The sequence below is a fragment of the Myotis myotis genome, unplaced genomic scaffold, assembly GCF_014108235.1.
Source record: "Myotis myotis isolate mMyoMyo1 unplaced genomic scaffold, mMyoMyo1.p scaffold_m19_p_7, whole genome shotgun sequence".
Lineage (NCBI taxonomy): Eukaryota > Metazoa > Chordata > Mammalia > Chiroptera > Vespertilionidae > Myotis > Myotis myotis.
The window spans coordinates 85,479,050-85,501,265 of record NW_023416379.1 but is presented as its reverse complement, the minus strand read 5'-3'; the positions used below and the strand labels follow the sequence as shown (position 1 = coordinate 85,501,265).

The window sequence follows — 22,216 nt, the reverse complement described above, 5'->3', positions numbered from 1 at the left end:
CTGGAAAAGGAGTCCACTTATGACTTCATAGTTTTATTGAATAAGATTCCCATCTTACATTCTGTGTGTTAAAAAAATAATATTTCTTGTGTGAAGCCGCTGAGGGGTGGCAAGTGAGGACCATTCCAGTCTGAAGGACAGAGGAGGTGGAGGCGGCACAAAAGCCCCACCGCCATCACAGTGCCGTGGTCTTTCCAGGCTCAGGGGGCAGGTCAGGTGGCAGGGGGAGCCCTGCAGGCAGCATGCTGACCTGACATTCTTGGTCCTGGCGTGCGGGGGCGTAGTGCGGTGCAGAGTAGCAACAGGGTCCAGGGGGACAGACACCCCGGCGCCAGGCCCTCAGGGTCAGCAACACCGTGGACAGGACCAGGGTGGCAGTGAGGGCCCCGAACACCACCACGGCCACCAGGCTAGACTCACCCAGCCTGGCCTCTTGCCTACGCACCACCTCCTTCACTGAGATGCGCAGCAGACCAGCCCCTGCGCTGTGGGGGACAGGCCCCGTGGCAGGCACCACCATAGCCGAGGTGGGCCCCAAGGGCATGTCTGCCGTGGTGGCAGGGGCTGGGCCAGGTAAGACGAGCTCACAAGTCTTGCCGCCATAGCCGCTGGGACAGAGACAGTCGAAGTCATGGACCCGGTCCCGACAGCGGGCCCCTCTCTGGCATGGGCGGCTGGCACAGTCATCCAGGTTGATGGTGCAAAAGCGTCCAGCAAAGCCCTCAGGGCAGAGGCAGGAGAAGCGGTTTATGCCATCCAGACAGGTGGCGCCGTTAGCACAAGGCCGCATCAGACAGTCGTCCACATTCACCTCACAGTGGGCACCCACAAAGCCTGCCAAGCAGCGGCACGTGAAGTTGAGGGCAAAGCCCTGGTCGTCCTGGCACTGGCCGCCATTCTGGCACGGGGAGCTGGGGTGGAGGTGGGAGAGGGCTTTGATACGGACTCACACCTGCAGGGTAGCCTAGGTCAGCATCCTGACCACTGCCGCCCACCCCCCTCCCAGCAATGTCACCTTGAGTCACATTCCAAGCCTACAATATCTCCTTTTAAAAACGGAAATGGAAGTAGCATCCAGCTTCCACATTGTGAGGGTTAAATGAGGTAACCCAACGTCAAGCAGTTAGCATGGGGCCTGGCCCAGAGGCAAGGCTCAAGGCGAGTGTGTTATTACCTTGGTAGGCGCTTAGGCCTGACACAGAAATGAGGGCAGGCCCTGCCCTACAGGCCCATTTCCTCACGCACACATGAGGCTAAGGCTGCTGTTAGAACATATTTAGGGGCCACAGGGGCAGCGTTCCTGGGAGGATGAGGAGAGTCCTAGGTCTTCAACCCCTCCCCCTGCCCCCCCCCCAAAAAACAGCCAGAGCAATTACACATTAATCTGTTACATCTCCAGTCCCTGTAGATTTTTGCTGAAGAAATGGCCCAGATGGTTTAAAAATGCTGAGAAACCCGGAACTACAGACACTGGCAAGCTGGGGTTTTATCCTCCGGTGCCCCCAGTGGGGCTTCTGACCTTCAGCCCTGTTACTTCATCACCAGCCTCCCAACAGTCCTGCCTCCTTCCATCACCAGTTCTCACCTAACCTTGAACTCACCCCAGGGGGCCGTACTCACCCTGCCTGCTCACAGGGTCCAGTCTTGCGCTCACAGTCCCGTCCGTGGAAGCCCGGTAGGCACACACAGTGGTACTCGCCGCCCCCATCATACACGCACTGGCCTCCATTCCGGCAGGGGGACTGCGTGGTACAGATGTGCTCATCTATAGAGACAGAGAAGGTTCTGGAATAGCCCCTTACAGCTGGCACCCAGACTTGCCCAGGCCCCATCTGAGGCTCTGTGGGTGCAGCTCATACTGCAACCCCCACCCCCACCCCAGCTGGTATGTATGGTGGGGAAACAACACTGAATTCGGAATCAGGAGGCTCCTAGCCCTGGCAATGTCAATCTGTCTCAGTGACTTCAAGCAAGTTGTAGCTCATCTATGAGTGTCAATTTGCTCATCTGTAAAATGAGTACCATTTGCCACAGCTGCCTTGCCTATCTCATGGGGTTAGGTTAAGGGCCAATTCAGACAGCAGATAGGTATGAAGTCTAAAATGATCAAATGCTGTGTATGGGGGCTGGACACAATAAATAGGCGTGGGTGTTCTCCCAAGACACATGGAGTCTCCAGACCAACAGCCGCCCTCTCTACTCCCCTACCTTTGTCACAGAACTTGCCCGCCCAGCCACCATGACAGATGCACTGCCAGGGCTGGTGGCAGGAACCATGCTGGCAGCCAGGCATCCTCACACAGCGCTCACAGTGCGGCCCCTCCCAGCCTGGGTCACACCTGATGGGGAGAAGCACAGGGTCAGGGCTCTGGGTGGGGGATGTGAGGAAGTGGAGGCAAGACCAGAGCATCTCGAAAACAAGAAGACATGACAGTCCCCAGGGGAAGCAGGCCCATCCGAGATAGGTGTGGGCTGTGCAGGGTCACGTATGTGGCATCAGATCATCTGACACCAGCATTCAAGTCTTGGTTCTGCACTTTGTCTAATCCTTATGAGCCTTCGTTTCCTGATCTGTGAATTGGGAATGCACTTTCCAGGGATGTGTTGAGGAAGAAGCTACAATGATTGTAAATACTCCCAGTATCAGTCCTGGCATATCTGAGACTCAGAAACATGTGTTGTTTTTTAAAGAGTGCCCTTGATTCCAGGGCAAAAGCCTGACCTGTTTTTTTTTTTAATCCTCACCCAAGGAGTGAGGATATTTTTTCCATTGGCTTTTAGAGAGAGTGGAAGGAAGGGGAGAGGGGGAGAGAGAAACATTGATGTGACATAAACACATGGATTGGTTTCCTCCCACACAGGATCCGATGGGGGCCAGGGATCAAACCTGCAACCCAGGTATGTGCCCTGGAGTAGGAATTGAACCCATGACTCTCCGGCAGGCCTGCACTCTAACCACTGAGCGCCCTGCCAGGGCCTGACCTATTTTTTTAAACAGCCTTCCATCCTTGAGTCCAAAACACCCCCAGCTTCTCCAGCAGCTTGCCCTGACAGTCACTTCCTCATGTCCATCCAGACACATTCCCCTCCAGCTATTGGATTTGCCCCACCCCCACCCCAGTGAGTCAATTACTCAAATTCATCAAGAAAGATCCCCTTCCATAAGGCCTTCTCCCCGGCAACCCGCCCAGCAGCCTTTCTTTACAGGCCAAACCAATTCTCTCTATATCTCGCCTATGTCTCCCCTTCCCCCAGGCTCCCGCTCTCCAGACGCGCTCAAGCTCCAGGCCTTTCTCCTGGTCTTCAGGAGGAATGTTACAGAATTCCCGGGTCAGATTTGGGAGAGTAAAACAGCGGGGGGCATAAGCTGGAAGAAGGAAGAGTCAAGGCAAAGGGGGGTGGGGGGAGGCCGGCCAATTCGCCCTGTGTGCCGTGGGCGGGTGGGGAGGGAACAGTAGAGTCTTAAGGTCTTAAGCCCCTAGACACACTGCCCTGGGGCTTGACCTGGTGATGGGTGTGAAGGGCTGGGAAGAGAGGAGCAAAGGGTTTAGGAGCACGTGCTCAGAGGTACCTGCAGGAGCCGTCAGGCGCACAGCAGCCGTGGGTCAGGTCACAGTGGGAGCTGCAGACATCGGCTGCAAGAGATGGATGTGGGAGGGGTGAGCCCGGGTCCGGGTTGGGCTCCCTGAGATGCTGGGCTGGGGAGGGTGCGGGGCCCCAGTAATTGGGTGGGCTCAGCTCTGGGGCAGGGCCGAACAGACACTCGTCCAAGGGATGACTTGCGTCTCACCGACCCCGCGGGTCCGAGAGGCTGCAGTGCCGTCTCTGGCCGGCAGAGGTCAACGTGCAAGCGGGGGACGTCGGGAGAGGGCCGCGACCTGCGTCCGGGGTGCGCTCACCTACGGCATGCTGAACCGGTGCCCCCAGGACGCACAACAGGCACATGAGATGCAGGCAGCGGCAGCCGCTGGGCATGGTCAGCGCCGGCCCCAGGAAGGACGGACGGATGGAAGGCCGTACGTGCGGACACCTGTGGGACGGCACAGGCTGGGAGGCGGTCGGGTGCGGAGATAAGCTGCACGGATTGCGGTTCTGAGCGATAGAAGCCGAGGGCGAGAGGGGAGTCCGGACAGAAGAAGGGGGTGAAGGCAGCGGCCGAGCGGGGCGGGGAAGGGTTGAGCCAGCGAGGGGATGGGTGACACGGCCCGGAATCAGGCTCTGTGGGAAGAAGCTAAAGGATGGGCAGCGTGGAGGGGCCGGGGCTAGGGGCGCAGCAGAACGGAGGAGCCCGTGGGGATGGGGATCGCGCCGAGGGGAGGCCTTGAGCACGGAGCGGACGCGGGGTCTGGTTCCCAGCAGCGAGCAGTCTCCGACCCCACTCCGGACTTCAACCAGGACTTGCCCCCTTCCCGTCTCAGCCGCGTTCGGCTCGGCCGCGACGCCGGGCCTGGAGTCCCCGAGCGCCCCTCGCCCTGAGCGCCCCTGCCCTCGCCGTCCTCACCTCGGGCTGCGAGGCGGCGCGCTCCGGGCGCAAGGCGAGGCCGGATCCGACGGGCTCCGCTGTGGGGCCGAGCTGGGGCGCGGAGCCGCCCCTAGCGGGCCTCGGGGCCGGGGGCCGAGGCGGCTGCCATGAGAGCCGAGCGCTCGGGAATCTGGGGCTCAAGGCGATCCCGAGCGGCGGCGGCGGCGGCGGCGGCGGCGGCAGCGGCAGCTCCTCGTGCGCGCTCGGGCCGCCTGCCAGGGGCGGCGTGTGCCGGCCGATCCCTCCTCCCCACTCCACTCCCCGGCCTGCCGCCGGCCCGCCCCCGATCCTCCGGCGTCCGCCGCCCACCCCCCTGCGGCGCGCAGCTCACGCCTCTTCTGGAGCTCAGCGCTCGCCCCTTTCTCCGCTGTCGCTCTCTCCCCTGGGCCCCCACCCTCCGCTGCCACCTAACCTATCCGAACCTGGCTTTCCTCCTCATCGAAAGGAGGAAATTATGGGAATCTAAATGAGAGGAGACTGCAAGTGCCGGCCAGATGTGCGCAGCCCGATTATTCTCCCACCGCGAATCGCAGCCTGGCTGACCTGCGCTTCTCACCCCCGCCCCACCTCTGTTCTCACCAGTCCGCGGCCCATCACGCTTCTCACATGTATCCCACACACGCTCAGGGCGCGGCGCGCTCCCCGCCCTCCTCCTGTCATCAAGCCCACGCCTCCTCCGTTAGTAAATCCTCCATCACCTGCTTCAAATGGCTGCGTCTCTCCTCCGCGCCCTCCGCTCCTTTCTCTCCTCGCTGCCGCGCACAGCCTTCCAGGATCAACCCATGCCTACCTAAGTATCAGCCCCATCCCCCACCCCACCTCTGTCACCACCACCCTCTTCCTTTCCACGACCGCTGCTGGGACGCCCCTCTGGACTGGGAACGCCCCTGACACTGTAAATGCGCCCCCCGCCACCCACCCCCACCCCAGCTCATTCTCCTGTACCCGGATCACATCCGTTCTTGAGCTCAGGCTAATCGTCCAAACCCAGAGCTCTGACTAGAAGAGTTGGGGGCGGGGGGGAGTAGGGGAGGACTATTGTCCAGGCTAATGGCTCAGAGACACCTGTGCAAGGCGAGGACAGGAAACAGTTCTCTTGCTTGCGCAGCGCAAGAGGGCAGAGGCTAGGAGCACCACCTAAGCCTCCAGGTCAAGATTTCACCATCTTTAAACTCCATAGATCGGAGGGAGGAATCTCTAGCCCCTGCAGAAGCTTCCAACGGACGCCCATCAGGGACGGAGCCCCTGGACTAGTTTTTCCTGCCGTCTCCATTGAATGCAACAGCCACACCCACCTCATCTCTCTAGCCACTTCCTCTTCCCTAAAGAGCTTTCTGAATTTGAGTAATGCCATAGCTCTAACCATTTATTTTATTTTAATTTGTTTTTCAGTGAAAAATTGCAATCTATGATGTCCAATTAGTGTAGGTCAAATAGATTATGTGACTATCAAAAGTCACCTTTTTGAAGCCTGAAGATGTAAAAAAAAAAAAAAAGCTAAGAGTATGTTAACTTCGAGCAGGGAGAGACAACACCGAACATTCCTCAATTACCAGTGACTTTTGTTCTGGATGATGGAATTATAGGTTATCTTTTCTTAAAGATGCTTTTCTGCATTTCCCCCTTTTCCACAATGAACGTGTACAACTTTATTATTATGAAAGAAATGCAATAACACTATAGATCCTTTAGAACAGCGGTTCTCAACCTGTGGTTCACGACCCCTTTGGTGGTCGAACGACCCTTTCACAGGGGTCGCCTAAGACCATCCTGCATATCAGATATTTACATGACGATTCATAACAGTAGCAACATTACAGTTATGAAGTAGCAACGAAAATAATTTTACGGTTGGGTCACAACATGAGGAACTATATTTAAAGGCCAGAAGGTTGAGAACCACTGCTTTAGAATGAAGTGAAAAGAAAAAAAATCACCCATGATCCTACTAGCATAAAAAAACACTGTTGTGGTGGGTTTTGGGGTTTTTTTTTACCTCTGTTCCTACCCAGCTGTTTTCACACAGTTCCTGTAATATTGTATCCTGACTTTTTTTTACTCCACATAATGTATTGATAGTCCCTAAAAGCATAATTTTTATGGTTGCATAATAGTCCATTAAGGAGATATATTAACTTAGCCCTCATGATGGGATTCTCACCATTGGATCCTTACACAATTGTGTTTATTTTTTTGCTATTATAAATTCATTCAACAAATATTTCTGAGCACCTATGTGCTACTCCTTTGTGCTGGACATCGTCCTGGGCCCTGGGGACTGTGTCTAGTAGCGCCACACGTTTCCATGCATGTGGTTTTCTCCATGGTTTGGGATCCTTCCTTAAGGCAGATTCTGAATTGGGGAGCGACTGCATCAAAGAAGTTGTGGAAAATGAACAGTTCCTTCTCATTAATGAAATTCATTGACATTCACTGATGAGACAGTGAAGATGGTTAAAACTTGGGAAGTTGATAGCATCGGACTGTATCACTTACTACTTCTCCCTCATGCTGTAAAAATTTTAGCACCGGGGTTGTTTCACTCTTTTCACTCCCACTTCTGTCAAATTCTTGGAGATTTTCGATGATTCAGTACCACAGAGACAGTTCTTCCAATAAATGCAAAGATGGCCACTACACTTCCTCCTCTCCCACATGACCCTTTGCAATGATTTTGCTGGTCCTCTCAGCAAGGCGTGGAGTCTGTTTGTCAACCCCTTGAATCTGGGCTGGCTTAATGACTTGCTTTGACTAAAAGCATGCCGCAGAAATGATACAGTGTGAGTCCCTAGAGTCTGGGCCTCAAGAGACCTTGCAGCTTGCACTTTTGCCCTCTCAGAATACTTCCAACATCATGGGAAGAAGTCCAGTGTAGCCTACTGGAAGATGAAGAGCCCAATGGAGAAGAACTGAGGTACCCTGGCCACCAACTACCAGACATGTGAGGTCACACTACCCAGCCCCAGATAAGCTTCCAGATGACCACAGCCAGATGATGAAGCCTTGGCAAGACGAACAAAATGCTCAGCTGAGGCCGGCCCATGTTACCAAACAGTGAGCAGATAAATGGTGGTTAAACCACCAAGTTTCGAGGTGGTTTGTTAATATGGCAATAGATAACTGATAAAAAACCAACTTCCCATGTCCTTGATTTCTTCTCCACTAATGAGGGGGATTGTCTCAGCCAAACCTTGTTACTACGAATTCTTTCTTTAAAATATATTTTTATTGATTTCAGAGAAGAAGGGAGAGGAAAAGAGAGATAGAAACATCAATGATGAGAAAGAACCATTGATCGGCTGCCTCCTGCACGCCCCCTACTGGGGGTCAGGGCCACAACCCAGGCATGTGCCCTTAACTGGAATCGAACCTGGGACCCTTCAGTGCACAGTCTGACGCTCTATCCACTGTACAAAGCCAGCGAGGGCTTACTACGAATTCTTCACACACTCCATAATCCCAATTTCCTATTATAATCACTCTTTCCTATTACCAACATGTATCTTTTCAGCCTATGCCCTCTAGTACCTAGACTCAAACAATTCTGTGTACTTAGGTTGTGTTTGCTTTTGCCATTATAAATGCATTTAACATATGTTGAGTTTGGATCCACAAGGATCACTGGGCTACATTACAACTTTTGTGGGTCCTATGCACTTCATCTTCATGGCCCTCTTCTGCCACAAAAGAATAGTAAGACTCTACTCTATGGTTGCATTGGTGTAAAGACAAGTATAATCCAAGCAAGATGCATTATTCTACAGTAAGTCCTCACTTAATGTTATCGGTAGGTTCTTGGAAACTGTGACTTTAAGTGAAATGACATACCTATGTTGAAACCAGTTTTACCATAAGCTAAATTGATCTAAACAAGAGTTAAGTTCTGATGGCATAGGGGGGTTTGGGGGATGGGTAAAAAGGTGAAGAGGTTAAGAACAAATTTCAGATGTTATTATGGAATAGTCATGGGGATGTAAAATACAGCATAGGAAATATAGTCAATAATATTCTACTAACTATGTAACTATGCACGATTTATTGGGACAATCACTTAGTAAGTCATGTATGTCAACTGTAACTGAAAATTTTAAAATGATAAAAATAAAATATATTTTTAATGTTCCTATGGGCACCAAAACAAAACATCATTAAACTTTGAAATAAAGAACCAAAACACTTCTAATGTTAAACACTGACATAAATATTAGCAATACATACATTTAAGAAAAATTAATAAAAACAAGTAAGATTATTTTCCAACCTACTTATTCCAGTTCAGGGTCCCAGGTGGCCGGAGCCAGTCCCAGCAGCTCAGGGGATGAGGTGGGGACCCTGGAGAGGATGCCCTTCCATCTCAGGACGCACTCACACACACCCACACTCAGACTGGGGGATGTAGATACTCAATTCCCCTCATGTGCATGTTTGGGAATGTGGGAAACCAGGGTCCGCAGGAGAAAACCCATGCAGACATGGGGAGAACATGCAAGGGCCACACAGACAGTGGCCCTGGCCAGGAAATTATTTATTTTCTTTTTCTTGAATTCTCACCCGAGGAGCCCTAGCCAGTTTGGCTCAGTGGATAGAGTGTTGGCCTGTGGACCAAAATGGTCCCGGGTTCGATTCCGGTCAAGGGCACATGCCTCGGTTGTATGCTCCTCTCCAGCCTGGGCCCTGGTCGGAGCGCTCGCAGGAGGCAACCAATCGATGTGTTTCTCTCACATTGATGTTTCTCTCTGTCTTTCCCTCTCTCTTCCATTCTCCCTAAAAATCAATGGAAAAATATCCTCAGGTGAGGATTAAAAATAATAATAACAATAAATTAAATAAATAAATTCTCACCTGAAGAGATCTTCATGGATTCCAGAGAGAGAGAAGAAGGGATATATATATATATATATATATATATATATATATATATATATATATGGAGAGAGAGAGAGAGAGAGAGAGAGAGAGAGAGAGAGAGAGAGACATCAGTGTGAGAGGGAAGCATCGATTGGTTGCCTCCCGCATGTGCACTGACCTGGGATTGAATTCACGACTTGGGTATGTGCCCTGATCTGGAATCAAGCCCTTAACCTTTCGGTGTATGGGATGATGCTCCAACCACTGAAAAACACTGGCCAAGGTGTCATTTTTTTTTTTTTGACTCATCAGCATTATAGTGAAATGATGTCAAATGAAATAATGTTATTTCAGTACCTGCTGTATATTCAGTATTATTATTATTTCCATTTTTTCTTTTGGTTTTAAAATACATTAAAATTAAAACATTTTGCACGTCCCTGAAGGAGTTGTAGGATTTTGCACAGCGCCTCCTGTAGATAAGTTGGCCCTGTCTCTCACCCACTGATCTTACCTCCTGTTCAGTGTCCCCTCTCATCACATCTACCCTTTCCTCCTTACCCAGTTTTGATTCCAGGACATCATTCTAATCAGTCCATTGCTTATAACAACTCCCTGGCACCTCTCTCCCATCCTGTTCATCTGGTAAAACCCCTCTCCTGTGTCCTCTCTAGCCTGCACCCCAGCAACTGGACGTGACGGAAAAAAACTCATCTCCAGGCTGACTGGTCTCAGATTCATAGCTTCAAACACCCTTCGTGTTGACCATCAATATGCATCAATTCTGTGAACTCTCCCGTCCTCCTGATGGCTATTTTTACCTTCTCCTCTCTCCTTTCTTCTCACTCTGCTGGTGGTCTTGCTTCCAACTTCATGGAGAAAATAGAAGCAATCTGAAGAGAACTTCCCCACGCTTCCGCCCGCCCCCTCCCATCTGCCTCCATACACTCTGTCATCCTCCTGCTCTTACTCAGAACCCCTCCACCTGGGCACGGGCTCCCATCCCTCTCACCTGTGTGACTGCAGGCTCCACCAGTTCTCCCAGGTCATCTGCACCATCAGTTCGCTTGTCTCTAGGGCAGCGGTTCTCAACCTGTGGTCACCTAAGACCATCAGAAAACACATATATAATTACATATTGTTTTTGTGATTAATCACTATGCTTTAATTATGTCCAATTTGTAACAATGAAATTGGGGGTCACCACAACATGAGGAACTGTATTAAAGGGTCGCGGCATTAGGAAAGTTGCGAACCACTGCTCTAGGGGATCATTTTTCTCATCCTCTCTCCCATCTGAAAATAAATGAGCTCTCTCAGTCCCATATTCTCTTCCAGCTCCACTTTTCTGCTCCCTTTACTGAAAACTCTTCAAAAATATTGGTCTGGACTTGCTGTCTTCACTTTCTCTCTTCTCATTTTCCCTTGAAACCACTCTCATCCCACCACTCTGTCATCAAGGTCACCTGTCAAGGTCACAGATGCCCTCACCAGTGTCAAATCCAACAATTCCTCCTCAGTCCTCATCTCACTGACTCTGTCAGCTGCATTTGACACTGTGGTTCATTGGGCTTCTAGGATCGCTCACTAGCTTTCCACCTACCCTCATGGCTATTCCTCCTCAGTCCCAATTTCTCCCATAGCCCAGGGCTCCATACTCAGACCGCTTCTCTTTTCTGCCTTCACTCGCTCCCTTCATGATCTCATCAGCCTAACGGCTTTAAATAGCAGCTATAAGCCAAGGACTCCCGGGTTTACATTTCCAGCCATGGTTTATCCTTGAAATCCACTCTCATGTATCCGACTGCCTACTCTACATCTCCACATGGTCCAACAGGCAACTCAAACTTAGCACGTACAAATGCAGACGCCTGGTTTCCATCCCCACACAGTCTCCCTATGTCACTCTTATCTCCTCTCAGTAAATGCCTGTTTTAAACCAAAATCCTTGGTATCATACTTAACTCTCCTCTTTCTCTCACATCCCATGTCCTGCAAAACCTGTTGGCTCTGCCTTTAAGTTCATCCAGAATTTGACCACTTTTCACAATGTGGCTTCAAGTCCCTTTCCTCTTGCCTGGACTAAGGCAACAGCTTCTTAAGGGGTCTGCAATGATGGAGCAGCCAGGGTGATCCTGCTAGCATGGAGGCCAGCCGAATGTATGTGGTATTCTAAACTGAAACAAACAAAGATCAATAGTGAAAAAGCTGGTGAAGTCTGAATAAAGTCTGGAGTTTAGTTTACACTAGGGTACCGATGTTGGCTTCTTAGTTTTGACAAACCTACCATGGTCATGTAAAGTGTTACATCAGGGGAAACTGGTTGATATATAAGAACTCTCCATAGTATCTTATCAACTTTCCTGTAAATCTAAAATTATTCAAAAATAAAAAGTGTATCTCAACGATAGAAGTCAGACTATGTCACATCTCTGCTCAAAACCTTCCAGTGGATCCCCTTTGACCTTAACCCAGCCGTGGGCAAACTACGGCCCGCGGGCCGGATCCGGCCCGTTTGAAATGAATAAAACTAAAAAAAAAAAAAGACCGTACCCTTTTATGTAATGACTAGGGGCCCGGTGCACAAAATTCGTGCACTGGGTGTGTGTCGGGGGGAGTGTCCCTCAGCCCAGCCTGCCCCCTCTCACATACTGGGAGCCCTCAGGCATTGACCCCCATCACCCTCCAATCGCAGGATCAGCCCCTTGCCCAGGCCTGACGCCTCTGACAGAGGTGTCAGGCCTGGGCAGGGGACCCTCATTTCCCCCCATCACTGGTTCTGCCCCCAGCCCAGGCCTGATGCCTTGGCCAGAGGCGTGGACCCCCATCACCCTCCGATCACCTGATCGGCCGCTTGCCCAGGCCTGACGCCTCTGCCAGAGGTGTCAGGCTTGGACAGGGGACCCCCATCTCCCCCCAATCACTGGCTCTGACCCCCGCCCAGGCCTGAGGCCTCTGGCCCAGGAATCATGCCTGGGCAGGGGACCCCCATCTTCCTCTGATCGCTTGCTCCACCCCCCGCCCAAGCCTGATGCCTCTGGCCCAGGCCTGATGCCTTGGCCAGAGGAGTTGACCCTCATCACCCTCCGATCACCAATCACCGGATCGGCCCCTTGACCAGGCCTGAGGCCTCCGGCAGAGGTGTCAGGCCTGGGCAGGGGACTCCCAGCTCCCCGCGATCTCCCGCTCTGCCCCTGCCCAGGCCTAACACCTCTGGCCGAAGCATTAGGCCTGGGCAGGAGACCCCCAGCTCCCCGCGGTTGCAGGCTCCGCCCCTGCCCAGGCCTAACACCTCTGGCCTAGGCATCTGGCCTGGGCAGCGGGGACCCGCAGTGGCAGCGGGGGGCACCACGATCGCGCGGGCTCCGCCCCTGCCCCTGCAGGACGCCTCTGGCTGAGGCGTCCCGCTCGGGCAGCGGGGACCCGCAGCTGCAGCGGCCCCGCGATCGTGGGCTCCGCTTTAGGCCCAGGCAAGGGACCCCTAGCTCCCGGGACTCCCATCGCTGGCTCCACCCCTACTTCCTGCTATCACTGGCCAGGGCGGCAAAGGCGCCTAATTCTCCAATCATGGCTGGGGGGCAGGGCAAAGGCGGCCCTGCAGGGCAAAGGCGGCCTCAGGGCCGCCTTTGCCCTGCCCCCCAGCTCTTAGCTCCCCCCTGGGTTTCCGATCACTGTCAGTGGCAGGGGGCTTCTTCCTGCTTTCCCTTTCGCCTCCCTGCATTGTGCCTACATATGCAAATTAGCCGCCATCTTTGTTGGCAGTTAACTGCCATCTTAGTTGGCAGTTAATTTGCATATAGCCCTGATTAGCCAATGAAAAGGGTAGCACCGTACGCCAATTACCATTTTTCTCTTTTATTAGTGTAGATGTTTACTTTGAATTTATATTAGTTCACACAAACACTCCATCCATGCTTTTGTTCCGGCCCTCTGGTCCAGTTTAAGAACCCATTGTGGCCCTCGAGTCAAAAAGTTTGCCCACCCCTGCCTTAACCCCTATGCTCTCCCTGCCTTATTCTGCTCTGCTAAACTAACCTCTATGTTGATCCTCAAACACATCAAGTCTGTTCCCTGCCTCAGGACCTTTGCAATAGCTATTCCTTCTTCCTGGACTGCTCTTATCCATATATTTTCATCGCTCAAACCCTCATATTTTCATTCAGTTCTCTGTTCAAATTTCATCTTAGTAAATAGACCCTCCCTGATCTACCCATATACTAACCCCGCCCTGACCCTGGGCATATTTCCCTTATCTTTATTTTTCTCCACAGCCCTTTTCTCCACCTGACATAATACCATTAGCATATTTATATGTTGACTGGTTCCCCTAGATTATAAGATCTCTGCTGAAGCCGGTTTGGCTCAGTGGATAGAGCGTCGGCCTGCGGACTGAAAGGTCCCGGGTTCGATTCCAGTCAAGGGCATGTACCTGGGTTGCGGGCACATCCCCAATAGGAGATGTGCAGGAGGCAGCTGATCGATGTTTCTCTCTCATCGATGTTTCTAACTCTATCTCTCTCCCTTCCTCTCTGTAAAAAAATCAATAAAATAAAAAAATAGATTATAAGATCTCTGAAGGCAAGGACTTTGTTTTGTTTATTGCTGTAATTTAGTTCTCGATTTATCATTTCATGTCTTGTACTGTTTAGTGGTGAATGTGTACTCTCATTTATCTTAGTTTCTCTTTTTTATTTTTATTTTTTTATTGATTTCAGAGAGGAAAGGAGAGGGAGAGATGAAACATCAATGATTGAAGAGAATCATTGATTGGCTGCCTTCTGCACATCCCCTACTGGGGATCAAGCCCAAAACCCAAGCATGTGTCCTTGTCTGTAATCAAACCTAGGATCCTTCAGTCCACAGGCCAACACTCTATCCACTGAGTCAAACCAGCTAGGGCTCCCTGCTTTATTTGATACTTGGGTCTGCTTCATGGGCAGGGTGAGGCAATTAGGTTGATGGTGTGTTCACTGCTGTCTCATAACTTGGAAGAAGAAAAAACTTTTTTCCTGTGGGCCAAGCCATCCCACTTAAATCTCACCACAGCTCCGCAAAGCAGGTATTATTATCACTCCCATTTTATGGATGGAGAAGGAGAGGATACAAGGGGTTAGGTCACAGAGCTGGTGAGTGATGAAGCCAGGGTTCAGACCAGGACTGTCTTTCCTCTGTGCCTTGCAATCAATCTAGGTGATTGAGCAACTGCCTGGCAGACTGGATTTTCCAAAGAGCTCCCATCCCACATGCGCTTCTATTTGTGTGACTTTGACATTCCTCCCTTTGAGAGGCAGGGTCCATCATCCCTTCCCTTGACTTGAGGCAGTCGGCTGTGGTAGACATGACGCTATGTGACTTCTGAGATTAGGTCACAAAGATGATTCAGCTTCCACCTGATTCTCCCAGGACACGTTCCTTTGGAGATCTGAGTTGCCTGGTAATCTGACTGCCCACCTGACCTTACCCTATGAAAAAGCCCAACCAGTCACATGGAGAGGACCTGAGACCACCTGGAGAGAGAGAGGTCCGGACAACCCGCCCACAGCAGCTGCTCCAGCTCCTGCCATTTCATCTTCAGCCACCGATAAGGTCAGAACAGCCCAGCTGAGCCCTTCCTAAATAACTGACCCACAGGAATCTGAGAGATTAGAAAAAAGATTGTTGTCTTAAGCCAGGAATTTTGAGGTGATCTGTTAAGTGCAATGATAAATAACTGGAACAGAGCATGACAATATGTCAGAGGTACTCAGCAGGCAAGTCCCATCTTCCTGGGTTTAAGTTTTCCTTGCAAATAGCATGCCCTAACTCAGAGATTTCTAAGGATGGCTCCAGCCCTGATGTTTGGTACTTATCCATACATTGCCACACACCCCACTGTCCATTTTCACTGCCTCCTTAATATCAGTCAGTACCCCACCATTTTATTATTCCCACAGAAAAAAATGAGTGCCCCCAGGGAACCAAGAGATGTCGATGGATCTGCTGAGGAAAGGAGGTGGGCACCTGAGAAAGTCTCATAACCTTTTTGGGCCTCAGTTTCCTTATTTGTAAAATGGAGCGAATAGTGCCAGCCTTAATCTCTAACAGGGTCACTGTGGGGGTGGAACGAGACACTGCGTGTGAAGTGCAGTTCCTTTTACAGGGAGGTGGGAGAGTGGGGGCTGGGATGAGTGGCTGCTGAGGCTTTAGGGGTAGAGTTCCGGGTTAAAGCCAGTTTCCTGCCCCAGAGTAGAAGGGGGATCGGTGACAAGAGTAATGATGGGAAGTTGAACTGTGCTGTTCTGGGCTGTGCTGGGGTTTGTCACTTAGCAACAGTTTCTGTTTAAATACCTTTCAGAATCCATCCACTACTAGGGGTGGAAACCCCTCCATGTAAAAGGCATCATGTATGTAGTCCAGGCTCTGTTTCTGCAAACCTGTTTCTAACACACACAACTTCCCCCTTTAACAATCACCCAGGACAGAGGGCTTGTCTCATTGCTTGGATTTCCAAGAATATCCCCGTCCCAATCACCTCTCTCTGCCAGAGGCCTTGCTGTTCCCTGAGTAACTGATGCTAAAGCCTTAAGGCCATCCCTGCCTCCTCTCTTGCCTCCATTTCCTTGTTCCAGCTGCTAGCCAAATGTAGGGCGTGGCTATAGGGTTAAGCCTCAGACTGACCTGTTGGCAAAGCCACAAACAAGTCCCAGCTTAGAGGGCACAGTCCTCTTTGCATAATTAGGCTTGACCTTATGACACTCCCTAGATCTTATCTGGGTAGCTAATGGGCTGAGGGAGATGCAGCAAGTGCTGCCAAAACAAGTGAAACTCACAAGAACATTGTAACTATGGTGACCACTACCTTGTTTACCTCTGGCTATAAAATAAAGGCTCAGCTTGCCTGTGGATCTCTCGCTGTGGCCTCAGCCAGGCACAGGAAGATCCACCTAGACTCAGCTTATTCTCTCTGTCTGTCATTTCTTTATCCTTCACTGCAATCACTCAGGCTTGCGGAACCACTTGGCTGAGCTGGCTCGGCACAGCCAAATTCTATCTGATCTTCCTTCCCCCTGGCCCTGGGGAAGCCATGGGAGTTCTTTCCTACTGCCTCGGCCCTTGTCAACCTCTTCTTCACCACACCCGACTCCTGGCAAGCGTTTGCTACATGATCACTCGGCTCCAGGCCCACCCCTTTCACCTGAGCACCCATCTGCAGGAGGCCTTGAGGTTAAACATTCTGCCCCACCATCTTTGTCATCTCATTTCCTGTCTCATCAGCCTGGGACCACGCTTAGTACTCTTCAGGCTGTGGTGTCAAGGCAAGACTATCAAAAGCTGCTTCAAATCCTGGCTTCGCCATCCATAGCTGGGTGGCCCTCAGGACACATCAACTTCTCTGAGCCTCAAGGTCCTTGCTAGTAAATAGATGGATGTCCTATGTGCCAGGCACTGTTCTAGCACTTTACAGACATGAATTCAGTTGAGCCTCACAACAACTCTGTGGAATAGGCACTATGCTTAACCCATTTTCTAGATGGAGAAACTGAGACACAGAGTTTATCATTGCCCCGTGCTCATGCAGCTAGGTAAGTGACACAGCCTCCTAGCAGTCTGCTTCACAGAGACCCTGGGAAAGGAGACTGGTATGGGCTGTGTGGTGAGAGCCCCCTGGCTGATGCTAATCAACTCTGCTTCATGTGGAGGACTTTGGGAACAGACTGGGCTGGAAGCCTGATGGCTTTAGGGTCCTCCTAAGCCTGCCTCAATAGTGGCCTCCGTTTTGGAGGGACCACTAGACATATGAGGCTCATTTCCAACTTTGATCCAGTATAGTAACTACTGCTCTCCTTGGTCTCCCCATCCTCAGGATTCCCCACTTCCCTGAGCACTTCTTTTCTGCGTACCTGCCAATAAATCCTTCCTCCACAGCCACAGGGGTTCATCCTTCCTGGCCTCCCCACCCCTTTCCTGGGTTCTTTTTCTCAAGTTCCCCTCCTCTCTCCCTAGACTCCTTTTCAAACAAAAAGTTGCGTGTGTTACCAACACCAAATGAGGGTGCAGAGACAAGAGAATGGGGAGGAAGAAGAGAGCCTCATTCATTCACGCATTCATTGACCCACCCACTCCCTGTGAGAGCCCAGCATGATAGTAAGCTCTGTGGTCAGAGCAGGGAAGTGACCCCAGACACTCAACAAGCATTAGTTGAATGAGTGAATGAATTAATATGAATGAAAAAAAGGACTGGGCCTTGATCTCAGGCAGCTTATAGTCTAATAGGGCAGGCACACTCACGCTCACTGTCCACACACTACAAGTAAACAGGGGACCGGGTGTACCTCTGGGCTCTGGACCCCGTGAAGACCAAGGGGCATGCAGGCCTGGCCTTTGTCCTCACCGGATAAGGGACAATCATCTACCTGCTTGTTCTGTGCTGCCCCTGTCTCTCCAAGCCAGTTCTTGTCAGCCCAACCAGTGGGGCCCAGGTGGGAGCTGAGTTGGAGCAGGTAGGAAGTCGGGCAGGCCCAAGTCGTCCACCCTTCCCTGGGCTTTCTGCCAGCACAGGGGCCTTTGGGTCCTGAAACAAATGTCCTCCCTCTCCTCCCCCTGCTTGTTTCCTGTCCTCCACCCCCACCCCTACCGCATGCAGGAGTTGGAGCCAGCTGCTGCAGGGCTGAAATCCAAACCAGGCATTGTGCCCCACCTTTTGGCTGTGTTTGACTCACGTGTACGTGTGTGTGTGTGCGTGTGCGCGCGCGCTGGCAGGGCTTATTGTGCTCCTCAGGGGTTGGAGTGCCAGGTCTCAGGCTCTAAATGCCATGCTTGGGAGATACCTGCTCAAGAAAAGGTCGGAGGCTGGGCAAGGATAGATACTGATTGTGGGTTTGGAGGTTAGTTGAAAAGTGACAGAGAGGGACACTTTGCCGGCTGATGCGTCCAGTGTAGCTAGTGTCCAACATGTCAAGCGAGGGAACATGTCCATTTGGGACCATGAGAGTATGCAGACACGTGTGCACAGGCCTGGAAGGGCAAAGTTTCACCAGAACCAGAATTCTGAGTGTAAAGCACAGCAGTACCAAGATGCCACATGCTTGGAACCGGCCTGGAACCACCCAGCACCCAGAGGGGGTGGGGGAGGCATCAACAGCCCAGGCAGGTCCTGTTGCAGCCTCTCTAGCAGCTGCTGAAGGAGCCATCGAAGGTTTACATGAAGTTCCTGGGAGCTGAATCTCCTCTGTTAGCCTCTTATGTATAAACAGTTGCTTCATCTATTATATTCAGGGCCCAAATTTCAGGTAACCATCCGTGTTGGAGCAAAGCCCTTCCGATTCAGCAAAGAGACTTGGGACCGCAGAACCACCCTGCCTCTACCAGGTCAGAGTGAAGCAGGACCTGACGAGGGAGCCGCAGTGCAGCCCAGAAGAGGGAGGTGAGCTGTTCTTGCTGTACTTTCTGAGCTTCCCCAAGACCCAAAATGGAAGTCTGAGAGGGGAGGCACAGGTTTTCACCTCAGGGTTCCCAGACTCTGAAGGGGGGAGACAGGCCCTGCCTTAGAATTGGGAGAGGCAGAAGCCAGAAACAAGACTTGATATCATATAAAGATGTATGCGATGTATATTTTAAGTATTTTTTTTACAGGAAATCTTTTTTATCGTGGGTCACATTTACCATTTTAACCACTCTGAAGTGTACGGTTCAGTGGCACTAACATTGATGGCCAACATGCACATTGCTGGACAACCATCACCTCCACCCAGCATCAGAACTTTTTATCTTCCTGAACTGAAACTCTGTACCCATTAAACACAACTCCACATCATTTCTTCCCCCAGGACCTGGCAACCACCACTCTACTTTCTGTCTCTATGAATTTGACTACTCTAGGTACCTCATATAAATAGAACCATACAGAATTTTTCCTTTTGTGATTGGCTTATTGCACTTAACATAATGTCCTCAGTGTTCATCCATGTCATAGCCTGTGTCAGAATTTCCCTTTTGGGGGGGGGGCGGGGCTAAAATACATTCCTTCGCGTATAGATGCCACATTACGTTTACCCATCCATCAGTTAGTCAACAGTTGGGTTACTTCCTCTGTTTGGCTATTGTAATAATGCTGCTATAAATAGCATTATTGCATATATGGGTGTACAAATCCCTGTTTGGGTTCCTGTCTTCATTATCTTTTAAGGTTTAAGTGGTTTTAAGAATATTAAGGAATGCAACTTTCAAGGCCATTTAAATTACATTTCTTGGGCTCCCATCAAATGCAACATCCCGAGTTATGAAAAAGACATTTACACATAATAAGGTTATCCCCCAGGGCAGCAGCTGTGGGTTTCTATTAATAGAAGAATCAGGAGATGTGTATAGCTTAAATCTACGGAAGCAGACTAAGTGATCCCTCTTGACGTTTTGAAGTCATTGTCAAAACAGCTATGTAACTAGGGTACAGCATGCCCAATCGGGGTCACAAATAAGAATATAGGCAGTTGCCCTCACCGGTGTGCTAAGTGGTTAGAGCATTGGCCTTCAGACCGAAGGGTCTCGGGTTTGATTCCAGTCAAGGGCACATACCTCAGTTGCAGGTTCCATCCAGGCCCCCTGGTTGAGGCATGTACAGGAGGCAACTAGTCCATGTATGTCTCTCACATTGATGTTCAATCTCTCGCTCTCCCTCTCCCATCTTTCCACTCTCTCTCTAAAGATCAATGGAAAAATTACCCTCAGGTGAGAGTAAAAAAAAAAAATAAATATATATATATATATATATATATATATATATATATCTTCCTGGCTTTGAACTATTAGTACAGAATGTCAATTGCAACAAAAAAGGTTGCATATGGCTTTAAGACCCTTCTAGCTGTCAGGATGAACAGTTCAAAGGGCTATGGAGCTGAGCCTGAGCCTAGGATGGTTTCAACTTTTTTTTTAAGGATTTTATTTTAAGAATATATTTTTTAGTATATATATATTTTTTATTGATTTCAGAGAGGAAGGGGGAGAGAGAGAATCATTGGTCGGCTGCCTCCTACACACCCCTACTGGGGATCAAGGCCGTAACCTGGGCATGTGCCCTTGACCGGAATTGAACCCGGACCCTTCAGTTCCCAGACCAACGCTCTATCCACTGAACCAAACCAGCCAGGGCGGTTTAAAATCTTTAGCGGTTTCCTCCAATACCTGGAGCTCAAATTTCTGTCTTTGTCCAGGACCCACTTCTATTCCAAGGTCCTTTTCCACCTACATAGTCTGTCACTCCAAGCCCAGACTCCACAACAACACTTCTATTCCAATTGGGAGACTAAGTCCACATAAATAGAATCAGGAGAAAGAACTATCTTCAATCTGGGTCAAGCAGCTTGTGTTCTGGGAAGTACTTGACCATGTGTGTGCAGGCAGTCCCTGTAGTCACTGCAGCCCTGTGGACACCTAGGCACAACCACATGAAAACTGCTATCAAAATGCAATGAGCCTACCGTAGGCAGTTTGGCTCAGTGGATAGAGCATTGGCCTACGGACCAAAGGGACCTGGTTTCGATTCTGGTCAAGGGCACGTACCTTGGTTGTAAGCTCCTCCTGGCCCAGGCACTGGTCAGGACCAATCGATGTATTCCTCTCACATTGATTCTTTCTGTCTTTCCCTCTCTCTCCCACTCTCCCTAAAAATCAATGGAAAAATATCCAACTTCCTTAAAGGACTTAAAAAAAAATGCAGTTAGCCTGACTCTTCTGCAAATTGCAGCTACTTCATAAAACCCCTAAAGCCTAGAAGAGGTCTTTAATCTTCACCACCTTCCTCAGAGTTCTCTTCCAGTGATGGTGAACAAGTATGTAATCGTTGACCTATGAACCAGGAGGTCATGGTTTGATTCCTAGTCAGGGCATATGCCTGGGTGGTAGGCTTGATGGATCCCCAGTGCGGGGCATACAAGAGGCAGCCGATCAATGGTTCTCTCTCATCACTGATGTTTCTATCTCTCTCTCCCTCTCCCTTCCTCTCTGAAATCAAAACATATACACGTGTATCCACAGAGGGAGTGATAAGGCAACTTCCAAGTAAAAACATCTTTATCTCACATATCCTAAAAGTTAAAAACTCTGGAGGACTGATTTCCTTTCTCTTCAAAGGCATGTTTATATTTGCTGATACTTTCTGTTTACAAAATATGAACTTGGATCACTTTTCAAATTTACATACCATACGTGTGTTTACCTGTAGTCCGTGGGCTTTCCTCCCTCTGTGGATCACAAAACAATTTCAGGAAAGGTAGAGAAGAGGTTGGGGGGGGTGGGGCTGGGGGACAGTCCTATTTAGAAAAGAAAACCAGCTTCCTCACTTCTTCTTTCAGGCAAGACTCCTTTTAGTAAACAGTAAAAGTGGTATTTCAAAAAAATCTGAATTTGTGGTCTTATATTACAATGAACATCACAGTTTGAAAGTACCGTACTGGCGATTTAAGGGGAACCTTAAATTGTATAATGACTGGGAGCCCTTATTTTAAACTCTGCAAGAACCAGTACGATTGTCTCATTTAGTGAGATTTTTATTAAATTAGCAATAATAAAAAGTTGTATGGGATTGAAAGGACCGGATGGGAAATAAAGGTGATTGACCTGTAGCCTCTGGGGACCTGGGGTCTCTGCAAAAGTTTTATTTGTGTGTGTTGGTGAAGTTAAGTGTTGGAGGCCAGCTCCACCAAGGGACAGGCCCAGCCCCCATTCCCTAGATCCGGGAAATGGGACACCTCTCTGCTCTGAAATGTTGATGAGCTGTGGAGGGGAGAAGGACAGGTGAGCAGATGGAATTCCTGGACAATTGTTCCGGCTGTCACCAGAGAAGACAGGCAGAAGGGAGCCCTGGATAAT

At 50.2% G+C, this 22,216-nt stretch overlaps 1 protein-coding gene across 2 annotated transcripts; it reads right to left on the bottom strand.

Annotated features, from left to right (window-relative positions):
• Positions 1-17: 17 nt before the first annotated feature.
• DLK2 (delta like non-canonical Notch ligand 2) lies at positions 18-5,141 on the bottom strand. 2 transcript variants are annotated; one of them, XM_036317082.1, is made up of 6 exons: positions 4,502-5,141; positions 3,900-4,092; positions 3,572-3,635; positions 2,209-2,339; positions 1,621-1,765; positions 18-911 (listed from the first exon to the last, which is right to left on the bottom strand). In XM_036317082.1, exons 2-6 carry the CDS (start codon positions 3,973-3,975, stop codon positions 176-178), a joined length of 1,152 nt encoding a protein of 383 aa, XP_036172975.1. In that variant the 5' UTR covers positions 3,976-4,092; positions 4,502-5,141; the 3' UTR covers positions 18-175. The 2 variants fall into 2 exon arrangements, with proteins under 2 accessions (XP_036172975.1, XP_036172976.1); XM_036317083.1 differs by lacking the exon at positions 4,502-5,141 and having other exon boundaries at positions 3,900-4,494.
• Between the last annotated feature and the right edge of the window lie 17,075 nt (positions 5,142-22,216).